Raw genomic sequence first — 25,102 nt, forward strand, 5'->3', positions numbered from 1 at the left:
CCTCTAAATGATACGATTGTGGCTGTTAGCCTGCATGTCACTGTTGTGCTTTTCACTATACCCATTGCTTTGGTTTAGACCATTTGATGCTAATGTATCTGAACGTCCTGCGTTTACTGACTCAATGACAGAACACTATTGCAAATTCATACACAGCAAGTGCCAAAATTGGTTAACGTATGATTTTATTGTACTGACATAAGGTGGCGAGTAAATATATTTATACTTTACATTTTTAAGATGCTTTATTGTCTGACAAGTACCTTGTGGTCAATAATTATGCAATATTTTGTTGTGTTGTTGTTTTTGAGTCGTAGATCTGCTTATTTATAAGCGATCTATGCTATAAATGTAACTTGAAAACCCCAAAGAAGCAGCATGTTTGTCTAAACGATCCTCTCTTGCTATTTCAACCCTAAAGTAGCCATTCTCTCTGTGGTAACATGCTTACTCTTTTTGGGACCCCGCTTTCACACAGTTGCAGAGTACAGCGAGATTCAAGAAATTCCTATGTAGCTTCAGTCACTCCTCTGCCCTTATATGAAGAAATACCCATCGCCTGCATGCCTTCAACTTATCCCCTCCTAGGGCCAGTCACATGGTTTCAGCCAAATCGACTTGGGGGAGTGATGAATCGGCAAAGCCTGCAGGTAAGCAGCTCTGCCTGACCTTTATCAGAGACCATATGACCAATGGCAGAGGAGATGCACATAGACAGCATGCCAGAAGATGAGTACTTCTGACCTGTCCTTTCATATTACTCAAGGGACTGATTTTTACTTATAGAAAGCTAGATTTAGAACATGTCGACATTAAAACTAACGTTGCCAAGTGATGCTTCTATGACTGTTATGAGTTTGAATGTATGCTCATTGCGGACCCATGCACTCTTTTTTGTGCATTCGGGGACTCTTGCGGCAAGAATCCCAGGTATGCCAGTTCAGATGTGACCGCTGTGCTCGTTCAAGTCCAAGACAGGATGACAGCAGCCTCATCTGTCTGTGGCTGTTTGCATGTAATCGTACATGGTATGATTAACTGCATATCGGGAGATGTGCTTGTCCCAGGGTGCAGAGTTTGTGTCCTGGGACAGACATCGCTCTTGATCTGCAGGTAATCGCACCATGTACAGAGACATGCTGAGCCACAGGCAGATGCGGCCGCTGTCAAACTTGAATGAGCAAAGCAGCCGCATCTGGATGGGCACACCCGTAATTCCTGCCACAAGAATCTGTAGGATCTTGCCGCAGGAATCCTCAAACGCACATAAACGTCCTGTGTGCATGGGCCTAACAATACTTAAAGAATATTATACTGACTGCATCTGTTTGCTGAAGAACCATAACATCCACCAGTGAAGATGATTGATCTCAAAATCTAGAGTATGATGCCAAATTCTATAAATCATTTTGTACAGACACAAGAACCAACAAATACTTTATGTCCAGTGTTATTGTATATTGACCCCAGAAAAAGCTGCGGTATTTGCACATTTACCATATGCAACAAAATGTTCATATTCATTCAGCCTGGCTTGTGCTTGTTTTTCATCCAAGTTTTACCTCTAATAAAAGAACAGTTGGATCAGTTCACTTGTTTGTGTTTTATAAAACATGTTCATATAAATAGTGTGTAGTGCAGGAAATAGACTGTAAGCTTTCATGAACAGGTCCTCTTGTATTCTAATTGCTCGGTCTCCTTTGATTGTGTAAAACACTGCCCATTAGGCTGACACTATATAAATCCTGTATAATAACTATGGCAGGAAAGAAAAACAAACATTCTCGTTCATTGATTGACACAGGGATATAGTTAGTAAGTCGTGTGCTGCCTTTAGAAGGTGGACGCTGGACACTGGGAAACGGGGGGAAAAAAAAAAGTTGAATTCCAGTCTCCAGTCTACGGTCCCAAACAGTCATGTCTCCGTTTTTTTTCTAGTGTCCTAGGAGCTTGGACACTTTTTAGCTCTGCAAAGAAAAACTCTATACTTTTACTGTTGTTTTATTTCTCTTCTATTAAAGAAAAACTCCAGGAAAACCTTTTATTAACCCTTGCAGTCATGCTACCACCACACCAAGTGTTAACTGCTTATTTTTGTCGATGCTAAAAAAATTAAGTTATATTCACCCGATCCACAGAGCCAGCTTGCTCTTAGACCGGTCATTCCAGCCTCTCTCCCCCATCATAAAGCCATGATTTGATGTGAAGCAACCCAAGCGGTCTGCACAGAGCCCTGCCTTCAACTCTACTGAACACCCTTGGGCTGAGTTAGAAACGCTGATTGCGAGCCACGTCTTTTTATCTAACATCAGTACCTGGCCTCACAAATGCTCTTTTGGTTTAATGGAGAATTCCCACTCCATTTCTTGTAGGAAGCCTCAGAGTTTGGAGACATTCCAAAAACTTGCAGAAAGCCTTCCCAAAAGATTGGAAAGCGCAGAGGGAGAGGGGACAATTCCATATTAGTTTTTAATGGACTGTCCAACACACTCCTATAGATGTGATTAACAGGTGTGCGCACACCTTTGGCCATATAGTATACACTGTATATATCACAAACTTGACATTTTGAGGACAGTGACAGATGGTAAAGCAAATTTTATCGCATACTTTACAGATCCACAAACCTTTTTTCACATGAAATGGCTGATAAATCTATGTAGGGATATTGAACTCTGCTAAGCCACACAATGCATTATATCATGTTACTCATAGATCTTCATTTCCTCCTCCACACATTTGGAAAACAGTGCAGCTAATGCAGAGGTGTCATTCGTCCCATTCTGTAGCAATATTTCTACCTCTTCCAGCTTCTGTTTTTCCAAGTTTTTGATTTTTTTCAACAACTCCTTTACCTATAATGAAATAAAAAGACTTTAAGTCCATATTTACCATTATAAACCAGTAATCAAAGAACTTTCCTTAACAAGATCTACAACAGTTGGAACATGTCATGTAATGTTTTGTTTTTATATTGTGCCAAACTGCCACCTGCAGTATTTACATAGTGTTTCTAAAAAGGTACTATGTCCTTCACATTACACAGGGATACGCCTCCCAGCTGTCCATCTGCTGAAGCTTCAAGTAATGTTCTTTCTATTACAATTTCTTCCTCACCATGAAACAATTGCACACTACTCTACAGAGGTGTAACTAGACACCTCAGGGCCCCAATGCAAGAAACCATGAAAGGGCCCCCCCCCCCTGCAGAGCATTAGCCTGCTGGGAGCTGTAGTCCCAGGAGGCAATATCGGTGCCTCAGCGGTTTGTATGATCTATATATATAAAAAATTATTTTTTAATTCATTTTTTATTTTTTCACACAAATAATTGTGTTTCTTAGTCGTATCTTGTCTGATATTTCTTTTGATGAATATAAATTAGGACACACATTGTAGATCTCACGTTTTTCTTTTCATTTCACCGTCTCCACGCACAGCGATCTCCTGCATATAACACAGCCGGACACGCCCCCTCTACTACTCAGCCGCACCCCCTTTATGCTGATCAATGTGCTTCTCCCTTGTCAGCAACTGCATAATAGCACAGAACCCCACCCAGCTACAGAATGGGAGCTGCCGATTGGAGGGCACGCCGAGTAGTGCAGTCTGGGTCTCAGAGCATCGTACAGAGTCTGGGAATAACGGCCTGCTGGGAGCTGTATGTCGGCAGATACCGGGGCCGGCGCCTCTTCCTTTCTAGGCCACCCCCCTCCCTTCCCCCCCAGTGGCGAAGCACCAGGGCCCAGTCGCGCATGCCACCCTGGTAGTTCCGCCACTGCTACTTTACCAGAAACTGCATCTTCCCTAGGAATGAATGGTAACTGATAGCAGATGGAATATGGATGTACCTCAGTGTACACAAATGTATAATGCTTACCTGTCCCACCACTCTGTCTTGTAGCAGTCAGAAGGAGCTCAAGAAGTGCAATAGAGTGTGGAGCTGAGGCCTGGTCACTTTAACCAGAATAAAGTGAAGGCTAGATTTTTTTTTTTTGCCACATTGCAGTGTTTCCAGCTTAGTACTGGCAAGACACTGCCTGATGACTTCTGTTGCTTGAAATTGCTTCTAAAGTGAATCTGTATGCTGAATAAAGATATTAAAGTGACTCTAAACTCAGGAGTTGAACCTTCTTTATTCATTTAGTACAGGTATTTATTCATTTAGTACAGGTATTTATATAGTGCCGACATTTTTACGCAGTACACATTCACGTCAGACCCTGCCCTGAAAGAGCTTACAATCTAAGGTCCCTCTCTCACATGCATTCAAGTACCTTAACTATTTAAAAAAATGTATCTTATTTGTAGGGATGTCACGATACCAATACTAGTACAGGTTACAGGGCATTTTCACGAGTACTTGTATGCGTGAAAGTAGCCCGATACTAAAGTCCAATACTGGCCCTTTACATTTTTAAACAATGGCTGGGAACCTCGCAGCTGTCTTTGAGAGCACTGGTCTGGCTCCGCATCTCCTCTTCCTCCCTGGCGCTCGTAGAGACCGGCGCAGAACTTGACAGACCCACACCCGCACAGTCGTGGAGCCCTGCACCCGCCCGCAGAGCCCCAAACTCAGCCCTGCATAATTCCTGTATAATCATGGATTGATGGGATCTGTAGTCCTCTATAGCCGATTGCCATTCTCCATTGCTGAATAATCATGGATTGCTGAGATTTGTAGTCCTCTATAGCCGATTGCCATCCCCCATTGTTGTATAATCATGAATTGCTGAGATTTGTAGTCCTCTATAGCCGATTGCCACCCCCCATTGTTGTATAATCGTGGATTGATGGGATCTGTAGTCCTCTATTCCTGGTTGCTATTCTCCATTGCTGAATAAATCACTGAGTCAGTTCTTCATAATTATAAAGAAACTGCCCTAAAATTATTAGTCTGTATTGTTTAAGAAAAAAATGTCACATGTCCCTTCTTTGAATTGGTGCTGACACTGTCCTTCATTCTAGAGCAAGTGACTACTTTACAACACACACAGGGACCATGGGTAACAAAAGTAGCCACCCTCCAGAAGGAAGGACAGTGTCAGCACCAATTCAGAGATTTGAGGATCTACAGCCGAGTGACACACAAATAAGATACATTTTTGTTAATAGTTAAGGTGCTTGAATGTATTTTTAAGATTTAACTCTTGAGTGTCGTGTCACTTTAAACTGCCCAATGCGGTGTATAGAAGCCTCTATTATGAAGTGTGATGCCTATACCTACCTGTGATGTTTCCTTAGACCTCAGAGTACTTTCATGCTTCTTATAAAGCTCGTGCCTTCTGTCTGGCCCTGTCTGGAACCTTGGCTTCAATTTGACAGGATCATCAGCGCCCAACACAGGCGAAGCTGTTCTTACAAACTGCTCAATCTGGGGCACAAAAATGAAGGGCTTGAACATAGATCTGGGGAAAAAAAGAATAATGCATGAATAAAGTATATTTCCAATTGAACATAGATCTGGGGAGACTTTTGTCTTGCGATGGTTGTAAGGTAATTTAAAAAAACGTACGATCTGCCCATCTTGGACAGGCAGACCGTACTTGCGATGATCGCAAGCCGCGCCCCCGAGCGGCGGGCTTCCAATTACCGCAATGCCGAACGGGCAGTGCACACACCGGCCTGTCCGGCTTTTATCTTACGAACATGCTACACACCCGCCGAACATCGTACGATGCTCGGCGGGTTTTCGAACATGTTCCTAAGATAAAAGTCGTGCAACCTTGTAGTAGAGTAGAGGTTGTGCGACCAGTAGTAGAGGTCGCACGGCTTCCACACACCTTACGATATCGTACGATCGCGGGATTTCCTGCAATTATCGCAAGCTGTGTGGGCACCTTTAAACTGGCTATACACCTAGAGATTATCTGCAGACTTTCTATGGTCAGATGGAAAAAGTGCAACAGATTCCTCCATCTACGCTACACTGTGTGGATGGAGGAATGATAGGATGCTCTTTAAGAAATGAATCCAGTTTGTAAGTGTCATTCTATAGCTTTAAACTCAACAGACCCAGATTATACCCACCATGCCCTTCATAGTCTACATATACTGTACCTGGATGGGTCTGGAGTTCCGGTAAAGAAGTGACAGCAGGGCTGGGATGGATCCTGTGGCAGGATGGACACCATGCTTCCAGTTGTCATAAAGCCACCTTCCATATTAATGCCACTTGGCTTGTCTGATAGAATTTCCATCATACTCTCGGCTGTAATGTTTCCTAACATATAGACAGAGCACTTACATAAGAGGATGACATCATAATAGGACTTTGAGGTAATAAAGTGCCAACCTACATACAACCTATTGTTTTAAAAATAACTTGTTTTAAAAATAACTTGTCTATGTCTGCTTCCTTCTTTGGAGTGCTACGCAGTAGTTGTACGTCACACTACAAGTCTATGGGATGCCTGACTTCAGGAAACAACGCACTCCCTGTGTGGCCGATATAGTAAGGCGGATTTGTGAGAAGAGTTGAAAACAACAAATGCTGTGAATATTTACTTCAATTATCCTGTTTATTTAATTTATCCGCACAGGATTAGGGATTTAAAGGGAAAAGGAATTTGCTTTTCACAAGATTGGGTAACTGATTTGAAAATTCACACAATTGGAGTAAATAGTCTCAACTCCTTTAGTGGATCAGTCTCCCTATCTCAACAGATGTTAAAGCCTAACTCCAGGATCGATGTGCGAGTATTGCAGCTTGAGCTGCCTTTATTTTTCTAACATCTATGGGGGTCTTTTTTGAAGTGGAACTCCAGATAATAACGTCACCAACACATGTTGTCTCCTTTCCCCTCCTCAATTATCTGCTGTCATGCATTATATATAAAAACTCATAACTAGAGATGCACTGATACCAATACTAGTATCTGTATCGGTGCCAATACCGAGTATTTGGGCGAGTACTCGTACGTGCCCAAATGCTCCAATACCTTCCCCGATACCAGAACCTCCGGTCAGAACTTTCTGACCTATAGTGCCGGAGGGGGAACATGTAGCCCCACTGGAAGGGTTGATTTTGTACATGCCCAGAGTTCTTCTTAAGTAAATTTATTGATGTGGAGTTCCACTTTAATTTGAAAAATCCCGATGAACACAATCTATAAAACAGAACTCGTATCCCCTTCACTCACCTTTGTGTTTTCTGAGCAGTTTGTAGCCTTCACAAAATCTGTCTCCAGAAGAAGACGATCTAGAGGGGTTAAAGTAGGAATAGACAGCAGCGAAATTAAACTCCCTTTTCCCGTCCCACCAGCCTTTCGTCCTGGCATACTCCCTCATCCCTGGGTGCTCACGGTCAATCTTGGTGGTGATAGAGAGGTTGTTGGATATATTCTTTATGCCTTCTGTCAGAAAACACAACAAACTGCAGTCAGAAAGTACTTCACAATGCTACTCACATGATCACATGCATGGAAAGAGAACCTGTCAGCGGGGCCAGTTTTACCATTCAGCACAATAGCTTTGTGTCCATATGTGGCAGAGACAAAACAGGCAACTCTCTGCTCTGCATAGTAATTGGCCACAAATTTATTTCCCCATCTTTACTCGAAATGCAGCCATCGCATACAAGAGTATGTACACATTGTTACAATATTCCAAGTACAAGCACTGTATAAAGGAAGTAATACTTGCAGAGGGTATTGCATAGGGTACCAAACGTTGTGCTCTTACAGGCCCCAGTAATAGCAACCTACCCTGCCTGTCAAGATAGAAATCTGAGGGCTGCCACTACCAACCTGTTTTTAATGATACAGGCTACGTGGCTGCCATCCTAGTGGCATTAAAGTCAAACTTTTTTTCCCCCCTTCCCAATCCTGCTGTAAGGACTTGCCTTAAAAGATGCCTCTTAATCCGATCATCTTCTTCTTTACTGTCCTTTTGAGCTGTCCCTCCAGCGCTGCTGCTGGTCTCTGATCCAGCGCTGACTCCTCTGTCCTCCTCTTCTCTGATGTCCCACGGATTCTGTGCGGCTGCACACTGCTCCATAGACTTACCTTGTGTGTCTCCTCATCTCCCGGCCCAACATCTGAAGTGCGCATGCGCCCGCCCGAGACTCTTCAGATGTTTGGACGGGAGCGTGCGGCAAAGACACAGGTAAGTTTAAACCTGTTTCAAAAGGTTTTTTTTCAAGTTTTTCCATATATCTACTGCTTGCTAGCAGTAGATATATGCAAAAACACGCAAGAGTTTAATAACCCTTTAAGCCAGTGAAGTGTAAAAAGTCTAACTCTGTACTTGCCTCCTGTCTAGTCAGTGAAGCTTGGATCAGAATGAAAGCCCTGGAACCTGCACCCATTCAGGAATGGCAGTCCCCAAGTTTCTATTGTAGCAGGTTTACATCATGTATATCAGCTACAGATACTGGAAGTGTCCATGGTCTGATGCATAGCACTGCACATAAAAACAAAGCGTAGAACCAGTATTTACAGCAATCCATAAAGAATAAGAATGATACACTGGCTGCTGGGATGGCCCTAATGTAGCCAAACTGGCACCTCATCATATTTCTCAAATATCCACAATCCCAAACCCGTCCCTCAAGAGTCGCATGTTATTTTCAGTTCCCTCTTATGTTATTCTCCATTGTGAAATATGCGTGTCTCTGAGCCACAGCCAATGGCGGTCACACCAGCCATGAAAGAAACTTCTGCTCTTTCGCCCATTTCCATGACCAATGCTTTCTTCCCAAAAACTAAAATAGAAAGGGGTGGGGCATCATCCACTTATTAATGCCTATGCTTTTTTCTGTATATCATTTAGGTTATAAAACCCAGAAAGATGGAAGAGAAAGAAGCACCTTAAAAAGGCAAAATCTACTTTTTGCAAAAAAAATAATAAAATGTACCCATATTGCAAAAAAAATATTTTTTTTGTATTGGAACCTGCAAAGTATTGCAACTGCAATTGGAGGATCACAAATGCAATGCCTAGGTTCCAGCAGACTGTTCCTCCAGCCCTAGATTCGTACTGAGGTACAGCCCTTTGGTTTTGTAGATGGAGGAAGTTATCTACAAGTCTCTCTGCCGCAATGGCATATGGGATTTCTAGTTTTCTTCAATCACAGATCCTGTGGATGATCTGTGAATAAATGATGCGTCTGTGTGGACAGAGCTACGCACAGCCACACCGAATCCACAGGAGCCTGCAGGGAAAAGCACCCCGCGATTCAGGTATGAGGGTGGAGGGCACCATATTCCATGTTATACCCTAAATATGAGTGTAACATGGAATTGAAGTGACACTACACTGGGGAGTTAAGTCTTAAAAATGCATTCAGGTACCTTAACCATGAACAATACTGGACCGTATCTGTGCATCACTCAGCTGTAGAGCCTCAAATCATCTCAGAATTGGTGCTGACACTGTCCTTCCTTCTGGAGGGGGGCTACTTTTGTTCCCCATGGTCCCTGTGTGTGTTGTAAAGTAGCCACCGCTCAAAGCTCGCTCCCGTAATAGACTACAATCTCTATACAAATTAGTAAACTAAACATGAGATTGTAGTCCATCACAGGAGGGAGTTTGGAGCGGTGGCTACTTTACAACACACATAGGGACCATGGGGAACAAAAGTAGCCCCCCTCCAGAAGGAAGGACAGTGCCAGCACCAATTCAGAGATGATTTGAGGATCTACAGCTGAGTGATACACAAATAAGATACATTTTTATTAATAGTTAGGGTACTTGAATGCATTTTGAAAATTTAATTTCTGAGCTTAGTGTCACTTTAATGTTGGAATTAACCTTTCATTGCCATAGGGGAAGAGACTAAATACTAACATATCTGTAAAGAGCAATATAATGGAAGTCCCATCACTGAACACAAGCTTACAGTATTTGTAGGTTCACTAGTTGCACAAATTACCTTCTACTTTCTCTGCAGCCCAGTACAGGCCAGCAGTCTCCAGTATCCAGGCTTCCTTTCTGTCCGCTATCAGGAAACTGTTGTGGTAGGTAAATGACATCTGACTTTCCATGCAGTTCCCCCCTTGTCCGTACTTTTCTAACAGGCCAACAAGGACATCCAAGGCTCCCTCCGCTGTTTCTGCTCTCTCCAACCCAAGCCTACAAGAGATATGCAAATATAAGGATGTGATGAAACTATCCTCCTGGTTATTCCTTCCGGCTTTAAAAATGCATTTCATTTAACAACCTGACAAGATCCATGCCAAGGAGTGCTTCTTTATCATCAATTTCTTCCTTTCCCCACACTGCTTCGTTTCCAATGCATACGCCAAATTCGTTGGCTCCCATCTCAGCTCCCCACAACCAGGATGGGCGACTCAATACCACGGCATGAGTCTTCTCCACTTGGTCAATCTTAATGTAAGTGCTCTAGTGGGAAAGAAAAGTAGAAGAACAAATAAGAAACATCCATCAGGCATGTCTATGCAGCAAAATTGGTATCTTGGGAATAATGACCTCCAGCTTCTCTCCTGCTCCATAAGTCCTTCCAGGGAAGTATACGATCTCCTGTACTTCATCACTGGGCCTGTCCGAGTTCTTCCCAAAGATAATCCGGGCACCAACCGTTGCAGGGGGAAGAGCTACGAAAGTGTCACATGAGCAGGGTTCCATGTTGTCTCCACTGCCTGCAATATGATTTACAGAAGGACTTGTATAACAAGGAAAATATATATTTATGGGACACACACACTTACAATTAAGACTATACATACAGGATAGCCATCGTGCTTTTACATTTCTACATTTATATTTAGTATTTAACCATTATCGGATGAAATATTTCATCTTTAGATGTCAGTCTGAGGCCTAAGGGCGATGACCATGTCTAATACGAAATGTACTGGAATACAATAACGACAACTTGCTAAGCCTAAATCTTGGCATCAAAATCAACTACATATGCCACCTGGTGGCCAAAGACAGCAATGACAGCACCTCATACTGAATTTGATGAAGAATTATTGCTGGCCTCCTTCTGAAAATGCTGGTTGTCTGGCTGTCATGCTAAATTGTAGGCCTATATATTTTCTGAGTTACTGACCTGGAACAAGTGAGCAGCAGGTAAAGCTGGAGTTCATGGTAAAAATCCTTTTTCCGTATCAATGATTTAAAAAATAATTGAGGCTAAAGGATCAGCATGACAGCCAGGCATATGGCATTTCCAGAAGGTGGCCAGCAATAGTACACTTCATATGTGAATACGTGGCATAACTATTTAGGCAAATGTTTTAGGGCCAGATCACACGTAGGTGGCACGCTAAATGCATAATACTGTGATGGGAATTTATAAAAAAAACTGGAGCAGAGAAAATCTGGAGCAGCTGTGCACGGCAACCAATCAGCTTCTCTCTTCAGTTTGTTCAGTTAAGATTTGAAAATGAAAGAGAGAAGCTGATTGGTTGCCAGGCACAGCTGCTCCAGTTTTGATTCATTCCCCTGTGTGTGTGTGTGTTTAGTGCACACTATCACGCAGCACAATTAGCATGTGGTACCATGTGCTAGGTGCGTACCGTTGCCATTCAATTGCATGGCACCTCCTGACAGCCGTATGTTGCAGTGCGACTTAGAATACGGTACATTCTTCTGCGGTACAAAAAGTAAAGCACGCACTACATTTCCCACCACAATGCACGGGACTGCGATACTACGCACTGAGCTGCAATGAACGGCCGCCGGGAAGTGTTTTGGAGTTCTGTTCAAATAAATGGCAATAGAACAAACCTAGCACACGTTACCACACGCTAGATGCACTGTACAACAGCGTGCGCTGAACGCATGGTATTGTGCATTTAGCGCACTGCTTAGGTGTAACCCGGCCCTTAGTGTATCAGGTGTCAGGACTATACTCCGAATCAATCTGCCGGGTATGTGTAGTGGATTGATCTGCCAATTCTGAACACACCAATAAAGCTGAACTCTGAAGATCAGCTGACATGGTGGGAATGAGATGTTAGACACAAAGCTGATTTAAGGGGTATTTCTACTTTTGCAGTCAGATTTGAGAAACCCCCCACTTGATGTTTGTTATGTGTTCCCAATATCACAGTATAACCTAAATATATATTTATGTTTTAATGTTTCTGACCTTTCTAGTAGTTTCTTTGGAGAAGATTAAACATAGGACTCCATGGAAAAGCTTCTATTGGCTTAAACAGATGGCAGTGTGCAGATAAAGGGAGCGTACATGAAAGGACCATGTTCATCTCTCTGACCATGTTTACTAATACACCTGTATTCAGGGTGTAACATGAACCAGGGTCGCATCGGGCCTTCCACTTACCTGAATCATAGGGTTCTCTCCCCCCCACACATCCTGCTGATATTTTTTTTTAATCTGGTGCGGATGTGCACGACTCTGCCTACACAGGCTTGTCATTCATTCACAGATCCTCTGACAGGGTCTAAAAATGGAGCAACTATCGCATCAGAGGGACTTGTAGATCTCAACGGAATACAAGTGCAGTGACGTCACCACACTGGTAGCCCCTTCATTCTTCTGTCCATGTTACTGAATATCCAGACCTCAGTACTGACCAGGAGCCAGAGTATTGCACCACTGATTGCGGACAAGCCTGCCCCTAAGGTATTCACTGTGATGTGCTGTTGTTCCAGGAGGGGAAGGGGGGTGCGTTATCAAAAAATGATTACTGAGGGGGTGCTGGCAGGGAATGATCACTGTAGGGGGGCAGCATGGTTGTTGTGCTGATTTGTTGTTTAGGAGGAGAGGCAGACACCGGACCGTGCTATCAGCGGCTCTTTATACTGTATCTTGCCCAGCTTACTGACGTCACTGGCTGCCAGGAGCTCAATGTGGCACCAGCCAGAGCATCCAGCTCAGCTCCCTGGCATACGGTCACGTCAGTGAACTGGTTGGGAAGCTACACAGAGCATTCAGCAACTTGGGATACTGCGGCCACTTCCCCCGGGATGCTGTGGCCCCACCACTCAAACCGGCCAACCAAACCCCCCCCCACCCCCCGCTTTTTTTGGCGCGTTTTTATGCTCACGTTTAGATTGTGACATATTGATGTGAATGGGAAAACGGTTAAATGTAAATGGTAAAATGCGCATAAAACGCACAAAATAATTGTGTTGCGTGTTTCCCAGCATTTCCTATTGAGTCTATGGGGACAAATCATGCTGATCTACGCCCCCCCAAAAAAAAAAAAAAAGGTCATGTACTTTTTCCAGCGACAGACACTTTTTTATGCACAATGCTATGCTCAGGTGTGAACAGGCGCTATAGAAATAAATGGGATTTTTTTGTCCTGAGCGTTCCAGTGCATACAAACCACTTAGTGTTGAAATGTAGATCAACAAGGAGATCAGCCAGCACAGTATAGACAGGGTTAATTATGGTAAACATTGACTCCCCACCAACCCTCCTTAACATCACATTGCAGAGGTTGCCAGCTAAGAATTTTCCACAAGTAAAATATAAGCAGCAAATTTTCAATATTTTTAAAGTCTGCAATGTGAATGGGAACATGTCACAAACATGACATAGGTGTTATCCCAATCTGCCTGCAAAAGTAGAAATACACTTTAATATAAACAAGATATAACACAGCCTCCCTCATTCACCTATAACTCCTGTAGGGGAGATCTCCCTACTCGGTTCCTGCAGTTGCCCCTCCAGCCAGGAGACGAACAGCTGGTTGTCACAAGTATGTCAAAGACGCCATATTGTGACTGGAAATCTACCGCCGCCATCCATTAGCGTCATTGACGTCATCTCCAAGCGTAAAACCTCTTAGACAGCTACGTGCGGGAGGAGAGAGAGAAGAGGCGTAAAACGTGTCTCCGATTTAATACCAAGAACTTGCTGTGGCGGCCATTTTTCCGTAGTACAAATTTCTGTGATAGAACGAATTTTATCTCATAGAAAATGACCGCGGAGACGGAGACAGTAAACGCCTTCCTAACTTCTCTGGAAAGGACTCGTTTTGGCTGGAGGGTGTGTCGTTGTTTTGATGACGTTTTCATATCACGACCCTCCACAGACGCACATCCGGGAAAGACACAACAGGAAGTGGTGTTGTCCCTGGGATGTAGTGTTGATGGTGTAGGTTGTGGCAAGTCTAGAGTTTTACTAGTGAGATCGTCCCTGGAGAGCAGCAGCCATGGGCAAGTCATTTGCCAATTTCATGTGTAAAAAGGATTTCCATCCTGCCTCCAAATCCAACATCAAGAAGGTGAGTAATGTCTACTTAGGTTATCATTGTATCACCATTGAAGTGTATCTAAAGCCCAAACCGTTTGGCCTGAATAGTTCATAGGTAAACCTCCTCTCAGTTGTTTACGTGTCTCATTGGAGAGCTCCTCTTCACTTCCTGTCCAGGGGACACAACAGGAAGTAAACCGAAATCTCTTCAAAGTGTGGGGAATCCCCTCTTAGTTGTCAACAGAACAGACGTGTCCCCCTTAAAAGATTTTCCTTCTGTTCCTGTTCTATAATTTGGGTTTCTGTCCAGATGACAACAAATTGGGTGAAGTTCCTTAGTGGGGACAGTAGATGCCTGATAGAGCTGCTCCTAAACAGCTTCTCTGTCAGCTCCTGGTTGCAATAACGTAGTAAACATTTCCAGCTGGGGCAACGTTTCATTAACCCTTTTGGGACCAGATGGCTATATGACCAGACTGAAGCTGACCATACACTGTTCTATTTTTTTCCTTCAAACCCGCGGGCTGAACAGATTCCTCCATCAACGCTTATGAGCATTGATCAAGGAATCTCCCGCTCTCTTCATTGTATTCTGATAGCAGCCGCCAGCCACTGTCAGAACATCTGAACAGAGCTGGCAGCTCATTGGCTTGTTTGTTCGAAGATTTCATGACCGGCTCCTTCGATCGGCTGATTGAGAGAAGCCAACTGAAAGGGGACTGACGGCGGCGCCCGCTGTGTGAATTCCGGCTTGTTCATCAAGGACTGGCCGCAATGCGCATAGTATATGGCCACCTTTTAAAGAAGAAGTGTTAAAGATTTTCCTGGCAGTGCGGGGTAGCCGCAGTGCAAGGGTTAATTTGAATAAAAACTGCTCGTTTTGGTCTAGGAGCTAAATTAAACCAGATCCATTCACCTGATCCTCTGTCCTGTGGCAGTGACTGCTCACGTCTCTGCTCCGGCTGTGGTATGTCCCTCGGTGCCCTCACATCTAATAGACCTGCATTAGGTATGATTATGTCACAGGTCCTTAGACTGCTTGAGTCTGGAGGAGAAGAGGCTTGTGGGGACTGGTTCCGTAGCCAGGCAGGATGGAGGATCGGGTAAGTTTTATGTCTTTTTGTTTTGTCCGCAGACCAAAACGAGCACTTAAACCTTGCAGTGCTGCAAGGGTTAATTTGAATAATTCCTGGAGTTCTTTAGCTATGCCACTCGTCTTGACAATAACTCTATGACTCATTTTAATGAAATATAAGGCACATTGATGTAATAAAACCCTGCTCTTTTTTTAACATTTATTTACAGTAGGAAGATATGTGACTCATGTTTAAAGAAAGCACTAGTCTCAACTCACAGAAACGTGATCGTTTTCCAGTTGAATGTGATTTAAAATATCTGAAATAAAGATCCTTATCCTTGTGCCACAGCTGTGCAAATTGAGCTTAGTGCAGGGGTAGGCAACCTCGGCTCTCCAGCTGTGCTGAAACTACAAATCCCACTAGCCATTGCAAGCCAGAGGCATGACTCCCTGAGGCAGAAGCATGATGGGTTTTGTAGTTTCAGCACAGCTGGGGAGCCAAGGTTGCCTAACCCTGGCCTAGTGCATCAGACTGACTGCTTCTGATTTCTGGGGTGTTTCCTAACATTTACTGAGGAATGTTTTTTGGTCCTAGGTATGGATGGCAGAACAGAAAATATCCTATGATAGGAAAAAGCAAGACGATCTGATGCAGCAGTACTTAAAAGAACAAGACTCTTATAACAATCGGTATGTTCCAATGGTATATTCTCTGGTTGTTTCCAAAGCCCTCCCCCACATAAGCCGTGCTTTTCATGTCTTGTACTTGTGAATGCCAAAACATGCACAAGCGGGAAAACTGTATTTACACTTTATCTGTATCCACAGGGAAAACATACATACATACATACATACATACATACATACATACATACATACATACATACATACATACATAGATGAAATACATATATGTAAGCTGCTGTGTATGCAAAAAGATTAGTATTTCTGTCCATCCAATCCTGAGACTTGCACAGTTCTGCTGTGGAGTACAGCCAGGTGGATGATACCACTTGCAGTTAGTAATACACTGGTGTCCCCTCTCCACCCCTCCAGCCTTATTGGTGGACAGCTAAAAAGACTCAGAAGACTGATGCTCTGTACCAGCATGTTCCTTGTCAACACATTTGCATGCAGCGCACCTGCTTGGCTCCCAGTCTGAGTGATGTATAAGAATCACAAGAGGCTGATAGCAAGTCATATTCAGGTACTTGCACTAGTTACAATAAATTACAAAATACATTTAAGGGGATTTTCTAGAAACTGGAGCAGACAGAATTTGGAGCAGTTGCCCGTGGCAACCAAATCAGCTTCTCTCTTCCAGTTTCAAAGCTTAACTGAACAAACGGAAGAGAGGAGCTGATTGGTTACTATGGGCAACTGCTCCAGTTTCTGTCTGCTCCAATTTTGATAAAATCCCTTTGAGTTATATAGTAATGAACACAGAACTGCGTTTATTTATGTCTTTTATATCTACCCAGAGTTGAGCTTTACAACGCATGAGCTCATTTATATCCGGGGGTACCAAACAACTTTGCAAATGTAACACCTTGTCTCTGCCTTTTCTTTGCCTGAGTTGTCATCACAGACCCAGGACAGTTTTTAGATGACATTGTTTACATTGAGCTTGTCTGTGTTTGCACTGCAATTGCAGTCTGGGACACAGGTGAGAACACGTAAGGTGTCTGCTCCATTGACCTGTTTTCATTTAGTTTCTTTACTGCAGAGAGCTATTATTAGTAGTTTCTGTGCAGCAGTGCACTTGTGTACTCATTGGAGATCACAAACTGCTAGAAGCAGGCAGCACTTGCATAAGTTAAGCCAACTTTAGTCCCACCTATCCCCAGTTACATTTTAAATGCCCAATTTGTGGAAAATAAAATGCACATCAACATGGAATGTCTGAAAGGATTATTTATTTTTTTCTTCTTGTGATGTATGCTTGCAGAATTTGGCTTTTCTGCCTTCAGGCTGGCCACACAGTCACATTTTGATCTGGCGGATCAACAACATTTCTTAAGAATGGTAGTCAATTTAAAATGATTTAAAAAAGAAAGGGTGCGCATGTGCACGGCCATATACAAAGCGGTACAAAACTTCCCTAGCACACTCTTCAGATACTCTGCACACAAATCTCAATAAATGGGTTTTAACATCTGAGGTATTTGTTGTATACATGTGAAGCCGCATTGCCACATCAACGCACCTCTGTTAAGTGCGTTCCATAACTCAAAACTGTCTGAAGTTCCCAACTATGGGACATATATATATATATAGATAGATAGAAATGCATGAGGTGCAAGCTGACTGGCCTAAAGGCAGCCTTCTGCTTCTTAGACCTCATGCACCCGGGTGTCTGGGGATTCTTGCGTCAGGCATCTCAGTTGTACCCGTTCAGATCCGGCTGCTGTGCCCATTCAAGTTAATGACGGGGTGACATCGGCCGCATCTGTCTATGGCTTGCATAATATGATTACCTCTGGATCAGGAGAGATGCTTTGGTCCAGAAGCAAGCTCTCTGCGTCCTGGGGCAAACATCTTTTCCATTTCACAGGTAAATGTACGATTTGCTTGTAGACAGATGTGGCTGCTGTCACCATGTCATGAACTTGAATGGGCACGGCGGCCACATCTGAACAGGCACACCTGGGATTCCTGGCAAAAGAACCAGCAGACACCCATGTGCATGAAGCTTTAAAAATAGAGGAACACGGCAGAAGTCCAACAACACTTAAGGCAGCTAAAGGCACCTTGGAGCAGTGGGCTGTCTTCAGGTAAGCCAGCTCTCACCTTATGCATTGCCATTTATCCTGTAGTTGGGAATTCAGATAATTCTGAGTTATGAACAGCATGTTACAGAGGTGACAAATGTGTAAAATCTGGGCCTATGGGTGAGTCTTTGGGTCTAATTAGAGCTGCTGCACTGTAGACGCTGAGGTCACAATGAATATAAGTAATGAATGTGCAGCGCTAAGGATTGGTGGTAGGTTAGATGAACCTACTTTGATGTTAAGTTAGGGCTCTCTTAATTACTGTGCACAAATATTTAATGCAAATACAAGTGACCTGTGCACTCACAGGTGTGTCACTACCTCAGTAGTAACTAAATAATTATAAAGGTGCAATACCTGCAAAAGTGATAATGTGCAATTATAGTCAGATATATTATAAATGTAAATTATAGTGTACATAAAATAAGTGACAAATATGAATTAAGTAAATACATGCAATAAAAATAATTTCCATATGTGACAAACCTTCAAAGAATTAATCAAATAAATACATGCAATAAAAAAAAAATTCCATATATGAATGGCTCACACTTCATGTGATATAAATATATGGTGAAATGTTGCTAGTATTAAATCCAATATGTGCAACACAGTCCCAAGGTGCTTGAAAGGTCTTTCCCCACACCGCGTGTCAGTGTCCACTTCAACCGCCCCTTAGGGGTGCGCGCTCACCGCACTCTTGTTGTATGTAAACAATAGGAAGTTTAATTAATGAATCCCAGCATCCGTCCCAGCAATATCCCATAGGTCGGAGGATAGCGGAAATTACAAAAAGAAACTCCTCCTCTTGGTGTCGTAGGTAGAAACATTTATTTAAAAACACGTAGAAACTCACAGTTAAAAAAACGAAGAAACCGGCCGGTCAAACACAGCATTCAGATAGCCTGTACATCCGTTTAGTGCGTGGTATCGAATGGAATAGGCCCGTGTGGCTTCACATGCATTCATAAGTGTTTGCAGCAAAAACCTCTGTTTCACCCTGACATACTGAATCGGTTTAGATAGGTTTTTGTTTTTTCTGCTGACTAGCTGGACACATTCAAGACTTAATACTGAGTAATCTAAAGTTTAATGGGGGATTTACTGCACATAGCACATCAATGATCTTCAGGTGGGAAGGCCTGGAAGGCACAGGTGTGTTTATTTTACTGAGGAACACTACCCCCTGGATCTTAGAAATACCAGACCCCTGATACTCTGGGGTCTGAATTGTATCTAGAAATTGACTTTGGCCACTTTATGTATTTAGTTTTTACTACATATTATATATTTTTATTTTCCATCAACAGGGTACTTTTAGGTGATGAAAAGGTAAAAAGTGGGTTGAATTTCATGTATGAAGCACCACCAGGAGCTGAAAAAGGTAAATACTCATAATTATTTTAAACAGAATTCATAAATAATATACATTTTTAAGTTGTGTTTTTATAAGCAGTAAGCAGATATCTAATAGGAAATATTGTACATGAATATTTTATTTTTACTATTTCCAGCCAACAGATGGAGCTCTGGGCCTCTCTTCACATTCTTATTAGGCTGAGCTTTTCTGCTTTGCTGATAAAAGGCCTGCTCACAGAACGGAGTAACCGAAGCTCAGTTGTCGCACTTTGCACCCCCCACACTCTCTGTTCATATGGAACCATATAGAGTTTCAATTAGGCACGGAGACCAGTATGTGTATATGAGAATGTAGCAGGTGATATGCAAACAATACTTCAATATACAATAAATACAAATCATGGATGCAATCCATTGATCATGTGAAGGTAAAAATGAAAACATCATTTCTATAGCAGGTAACAGTCTGAAAATGTCTGTCCTACACATCAAGTTTTGCAAAATCTGACTTCTAAAAAGTTGGAGCTTAGGTGCATGTAAACACCACCAAATTCCAATGTAGCCTAGTTCTCAACTGACAAGCACCAGAATTAAAAGAGAACTATGGGGTAGGTGTTTGTCCCATAGTTCTCTTAAGGACCACGAGAGGGCATATACTAGCGTCCTCCCGTGACCCAAAGCTCAGTATATTGCGAGCTACAGTCCGCCGCAGCTCGGACGGATCCCGACAATGCTGTTGAGGTCCCCCCAGCTGCGTGAATGACAGCGGGCTCTGCCTATCTAGAGGCAGAAACAGCTGTGCCCACCCCCTCCCGGTCCGTTCCTCCAGTCAGCGCTGGAGGATCGGAGAGGGGAGAATCCCTGTGGGGAGCGGTGACTGACAGTCACCGCTCTCTGCAGGGAGATGATCGAGAAGTGAGCGACGGTATGCGTTCGCTTACTTCTCGATCTATTGAGCCGACGTGTGAGAGTTTCATTGTCTCACATCGGCTTGACCTATGAGAATGAATGGTTTTCACTCACCTCGTAGTTCTCCTTTTAAACTTGCCGCCTGTATAGCTCTCTTGGGACACATGAAATGTGTGCAATGGAAAACTTTGAGATTAAACCGGCACTGTGCTGCACACACTTGCATTGGAATCTTGAACTACAAGATGGGGGTCATATAAGGGGTGTGGAAATTAGTTTGATTCTGATTTTGTGAGCACTAACTTTTTTTTTCCTCGTCTTATTAAATCTAATTGCTCTTGTTTTGTGTCTTCCCTCCTCCCCCTGGGTCATCAATAAAGAAATAAAAGAGGTAAGCAAAGTAGTTAATATACAACAGCACTTCCTGTACCTTTTGGACACCTCTCAGCCTCATTTATTAAAGTGTATTTTCAGAGAAACTACGCAGCACAACAATCGGCAGGGCCTTAAAGATACTTTGATAAATTAGACTAGTTTTCATAACTGTGTCTCTTTGTGCTGCGTTTTATAGAATAGACAATTTGCATTTTTTTTATATTAAAGTGTATTTCCACTTTTGCAGATAAATTTGAGAAAACCTCACTATATGTTTGTGTTACTATTCACACAGCATGCCTATTCACACAGCATGCCTAAACAAAGAAAGTATTTCTTACCTTTTCTAGCTAGTTGTTTCTTTGGAGCAGGATTATACGTAGGATTCAAAGGGCGTCTTGTAAGCTATTCTGAGCAATTTTAAAGTAGATTTAGTTGGGCAAACTATTAGGTATTAAGACAAATTATTAGGTGCACTTTGCTAGTACCAGGTTGGACCCCTTTTTTGTCTTCAGTATTGCCTTAGCTCTTTGTGGCATAAATTTAACAAGGTGCTGGAAACATTCTTTAGATCATTTTGTCCACATTGACATGATGGCATCATGCAGTTGCTGCAGATTTGTCGACTGCACATCCAAAATGCGAATCTCCCATTCCACCACATCCCAGAGGTGCTCTATTGAAGATCTGGTGACTGCGGAGGACATTGGACACATTATCATGTTCAAGAAACCAGTTTGAGATGATTTTAGCTTTATGACCGGGTGCCTCATCCTGCTGGAAGTAGCCATCAGAAGATCATAAAGGATTGGACATGGACAACAACAATACTCAGCTAGGCTGTGGCATTTAAACAATGCTTAGTTGATACTAAGGGGCTCAAAGTGCGCCAAGAAAATATCCCCCACACCATTACACCACCAGCCTGAACTATTGATACAAGGCAGGATGGATCCATACTTTCGTGTTGTTTAGTCCAAATCCTGACCTGACCATCTGAATACATCGCAGCAAAAATCGAGACTCCTCAGACCAGGCAACGCTTTTTCAGTCTTCTATTGTCCAATTTTGGTGAGCCCTTGCCAATTGTAGCCTCGGTTTCCTGTTCTTAGCTGACAGGCGTAACACCCAGTGTGGTCTTCTGCTGCTGTAGCCCATCTACTTCAAGGTTCGACGTGTGTAAAGAGATGCTCTTCTGCATACCTCGGATGTAACGAGTGGTTATTTGAGTTACTGTTGCCTTTCTATCAGCTTGAACCAGTCTGGCCATTCTCCTCTGATCTCTGGCATCAACAAGGCATTGTAACCCAGAGAACTGCCGCTCAATGGGTATTTTCCCTTTTTCAGACCATTCTCTGTAATACCCTAGAGATGGTTGTGTGTGAAAATCCCAGTAGATCAGCAGTTTCTGAAATACTCAGACCAGCCCGCCTGGCACCAACAACCATGACATGTTCTAAGTCACTTAAATCGCCTTTTTTCCCATTTTGATGCTCAGTTTGTACTTCAGCAGATGTTCACCATGCCTAAATGCATTGAGTTGCTGCCATGTGATTGGCTGATTTAGATATTTGCATTAATGAGCAGTTAAAGTGACATTAAACCCCTCAGATTTTTTAACATAAAACAATAGTGTAATGTGCGCCTTACTGTAATCCATGGGTGTTTCCCTTCTCTTTGCTGCTCTTCCTTTAAATCTGTAGCTGTTCTCATGCTGGGCAGAACTTCTGTTTTGCAGCAGACTGCCTTGTCTATGGAATGGCTACATGGTGTCTGTGTATAGGTTTGCAACCTGAGCCAGCACTACAGGAAGAGGCACTCAGCTACAAAGGGAAGTTCTCCCCAAGCATGAGAAGACATGAGGATTTAAAAGGAAGAGCAGCAAAGAGAAGGGAAACTACCATGGATTACAGTAAGGCACACATTACAGTATTGGTTTATGTTAAACAAATCTCAGGGTTTAATGTCACTTTAAACAGTTGTTCCTAATAAAGTGGCCAGTGAGTGTATAATGTACTATGTAAGGCTTGACATCTTTAACACTTTGTTACGACAGACAGTGTGCACATCTAGTTTACAATCGGAAATTAGATCTGCCAGCGCAGTACAGACAGGGTTAATTATGGCAAACTACTCCACAACCCCTCTTGAACATTACATAGAACAGAAAGCTAGGTAGGATTTTTAAGCAAGTAAAAAGTTAAGCAGCAATGTTTAAATAGTTCTGCTATGTGAGTGGAAACGTAACAAATGTAAGGTAGTCAATATACCTGCAAAAGTTGAAATACATTTGGCTGATTTGTGATTTTTGGTTTCACGATACAATTAAAGCAAACCTGTCTCAGAAAATGAAAAAATGTGAGATGGAATAACTGCAGAGTGATAGAATCCGAAACTTAGCTGATTGAATAATCACCCTTCAAGCTCTGGAATTGGGGAATTGAGTGTTTTCTCTGACTTCTGGTCTATAGCCAGGTTTAGAAAAAACATTCTTACACCTATAACAGGAAACGAGGTAAAGTTGCTCTATTCCTGTATAACACACTCGTGGTGGAGTACCAGCTGTCAATGATGACTCATTTAAAGTGGTAATAAACTCTCAAACTTTTTTTCAATAATGAATCCAGATCATTGCTTTACATTTTTGCCAAAACACTTACAATCATTATGTTTCCGAACAGCTGCTTCCAGGTCTCCCAGCCAGCTTCTCTGAACTTCCTGTTCAGTACAAGTTCACAAAGGACAGTGCAGACTCCAGCAACTGTTCATCTACTAGCTGGAAGGAGGGAGGAGAGGGGGCCAGGCGGGAGGGGACCGGCTTGATTTGCTATGTCTGTGTGTTGATAGAGACACACACAGCTTACTAGCACACACAAGGGTGACTGCATAGCACTCTGCTTGAGAAAGGAGTCATTCTAAAGCAGCAAGTCAGGACCAGTGCTCAGGAGATCAGCAGATTCTTCCGGAAACTAAAACTTTTAAACATCAAGGAGCAACATTTATTGAAAGTGCTTTCATCAGCATTTGAAATAGCTTAAAATCCTTTTGACTTTAATATCACTTGGGTGCAGATCATTACTGTAACCTCTTGGTGTCACTGTTGGATTACAGAATGTGCAGAGCTCTGAGTCTCTTATGACTAGGTGTAAGAGACAGCTCATCTGTGTTTCCTTTAGCAACCATTTCATTCCTTTCACTGTAGGTGCTAAAGAAATTGAGGGCTGTTAGTGTTTGAGTTTATTCTCATTTTGGAGAGGCATCATGGCCTTGTGTACAGTCTGGGCCTAGAAGCTAGGGGTCTCTCCAGATACAAGGGACCTAATTTGAAGACAAACCTAGGCCCTTGCAGACTCCACAATGTGTTTATACACCTTTTAGGCCTCATTCACACACAACGCAAGCAAAATTGTATATTGCGTCTATGCGCGTATATGCGTGCACTATATGCAATCCCAGAATGCATCACTCGTAATGGAATTTTAATGTGCTGTACGCACGTATATGCGCGTAAATACGCAGAGATACGCTGCCCGGACGCATCCCTGTTCCATTCTGTTTTTGCGCATATATACGCTGCGCAAATATACGGCTCCATACGCGGGCTGTGTGTATGGAGCCATTTATTTGCATATGGTACAATACGCAGTGTGAATGAGGCCTTATGGACATGACGATCATTTTAAGGTGTTCTCTGCTTTTTTTTTCTTTTCTATAAACTACCTTGGCTGAACTTTAATTGGTGGGCAGTGATAAGCAGATCATGTCCCCCTACAGCCATTTTTTATAAGTATAGTAGGTCACATTGTGTACAGACAACTCCTAGCAGCCAGCAAAAATGAAAATTAAAAAAAAGAAGTGAATGAGTTACCTAGTGGTCTTCCTTCCCCTCTTTTCATACCTCCTTTTAGTTTTAACAATGCAGTATATTAAAATCAGCAATATAAATTAGGGCAAGCAATGCATTTAGACTTTAAACCTCTTCGGTTTATTATTACTTAACATCATTAGTATCTTTATTTTCTTGTCATTTTTCTTTCTCTTCCTTGTGCAGGAAGGAGAGACAACTGAATACAAATTTGAATGGCAGAAGATGGCCCCTCGTGAAAAGTAAGGAATTTCATCTAGCTTTATTTTAACAACATTTTCTATGCACAACGGCAACAAAATATCTAGTACACAGAAGCTGTATTGCTGTAAAACTTGCTTGTTGATAGTGTGCTGATGGTCAGCTATTACATTTGGTCCAAAGGATCTGTTCTGACTATATTACGGCACGTTAGGTTTTGATGATAGGTTTAAGATGAGAGAGAGGGGGTGGTGAGGAATGTTCAACAGAGCTAGCAAATGGCATAATATAGAAGGCTAATAGACATCTTGAATTTGAGAGACTACATTTCTAGGTAAGGAGGGGTGAGAGCACCCTTGCATAAAAGTTCAGTCTTCACTCAAAATGGACATGTAGTTCCTTTAT

General features: G+C 42.6%; 2 protein-coding genes across 4 annotated transcripts in view; one reads left to right on the forward strand and one right to left on the reverse strand.

Annotated features, from left to right (window-relative positions):
• Positions 1–2,527: 2,527 nt before the first annotated feature.
• SCRN3 (secernin 3) lies at positions 2,528–15,606 on the reverse strand. The gene is made up of 8 exons (XM_018572564.1): positions 15,602–15,606; positions 10,431–10,600; positions 10,162–10,343; positions 9,874–10,073; positions 7,142–7,354; positions 6,060–6,222; positions 5,227–5,407; positions 2,528–2,855 (listed from the first exon to the last, which is right to left on the reverse strand). The coding sequence occupies exons 2-8, from the start codon at positions 10,584–10,586 to the stop codon at positions 2,706–2,708; spliced, it is 1,245 nt and encodes a 414-aa protein (XP_018428066.1). The 5' UTR covers positions 10,587–10,600; positions 15,602–15,606; the 3' UTR covers positions 2,528–2,705.
• The window catches only part of CIR1 (corepressor interacting with RBPJ, 1), a 32,878-nt gene continuing 21,802 nt past the window's right edge, over positions 14,027–25,102 (forward strand). Inside the window, exons 1-6 of one of the 3 annotated variants that reach the window (XM_018572552.1) lie at positions 14,027–14,170; positions 15,813–15,907; positions 19,299–19,372; positions 20,637–20,647; positions 22,821–22,823; positions 24,683–24,738. In XM_018572552.1, the coding sequence (XP_018428054.1) occupies positions 14,099–14,170; positions 15,813–15,907; positions 19,299–19,372; positions 20,637–20,647; positions 22,821–22,823; positions 24,683–24,738 (311 nt within the window). In that variant the 5' untranslated portion in view covers positions 14,027–14,098. Of the gene's footprint in view, positions 14,171–15,812; positions 15,908–19,298; positions 19,373–20,636; positions 20,648–22,820; positions 22,824–24,679; positions 24,739–25,102 lie in introns of all 3 variants that reach the window. The other 2 variants (XM_018572546.1, XM_018572547.1) reach the window with 2 other exon arrangements.

This window comes from Nanorana parkeri, unplaced genomic scaffold (assembly GCF_000935625.1).
Source record: "Nanorana parkeri isolate BGI_ZX_2015 unplaced genomic scaffold, ASM93562v1 scaffold44, whole genome shotgun sequence".
In the NCBI taxonomy this organism is placed as follows: Eukaryota; Metazoa; Chordata; class Amphibia; order Anura; family Dicroglossidae; genus Nanorana; species Nanorana parkeri.

What these genes read in the sequence shown, in the direction of transcription:
- SCRN3 (XM_018572564.1), bottom strand. Translation starts at nt 10,586, where the DNA reads ATGGAACCCTGCTCATGTGACACTTTCGTAGCTCTTCCCCCTGCAACG. An exon ending in GGCTGCAGAGAAAGTAGAAG is followed by an intron (nt 7,355 to 9,873) that starts GTAATTTGTGCA and finishes GTTTTCTGACAG; the next exon opens with AAGGCATAAAGAATATATCC. An exon ending in GGTCTAAGGAAACATCACAG is followed by an intron (nt 2,856 to 5,226) that starts GTAGGTATAGGC and finishes ATTTCATTATAG; the next exon opens with GTAAAGGAGTTGTTGAAAAA.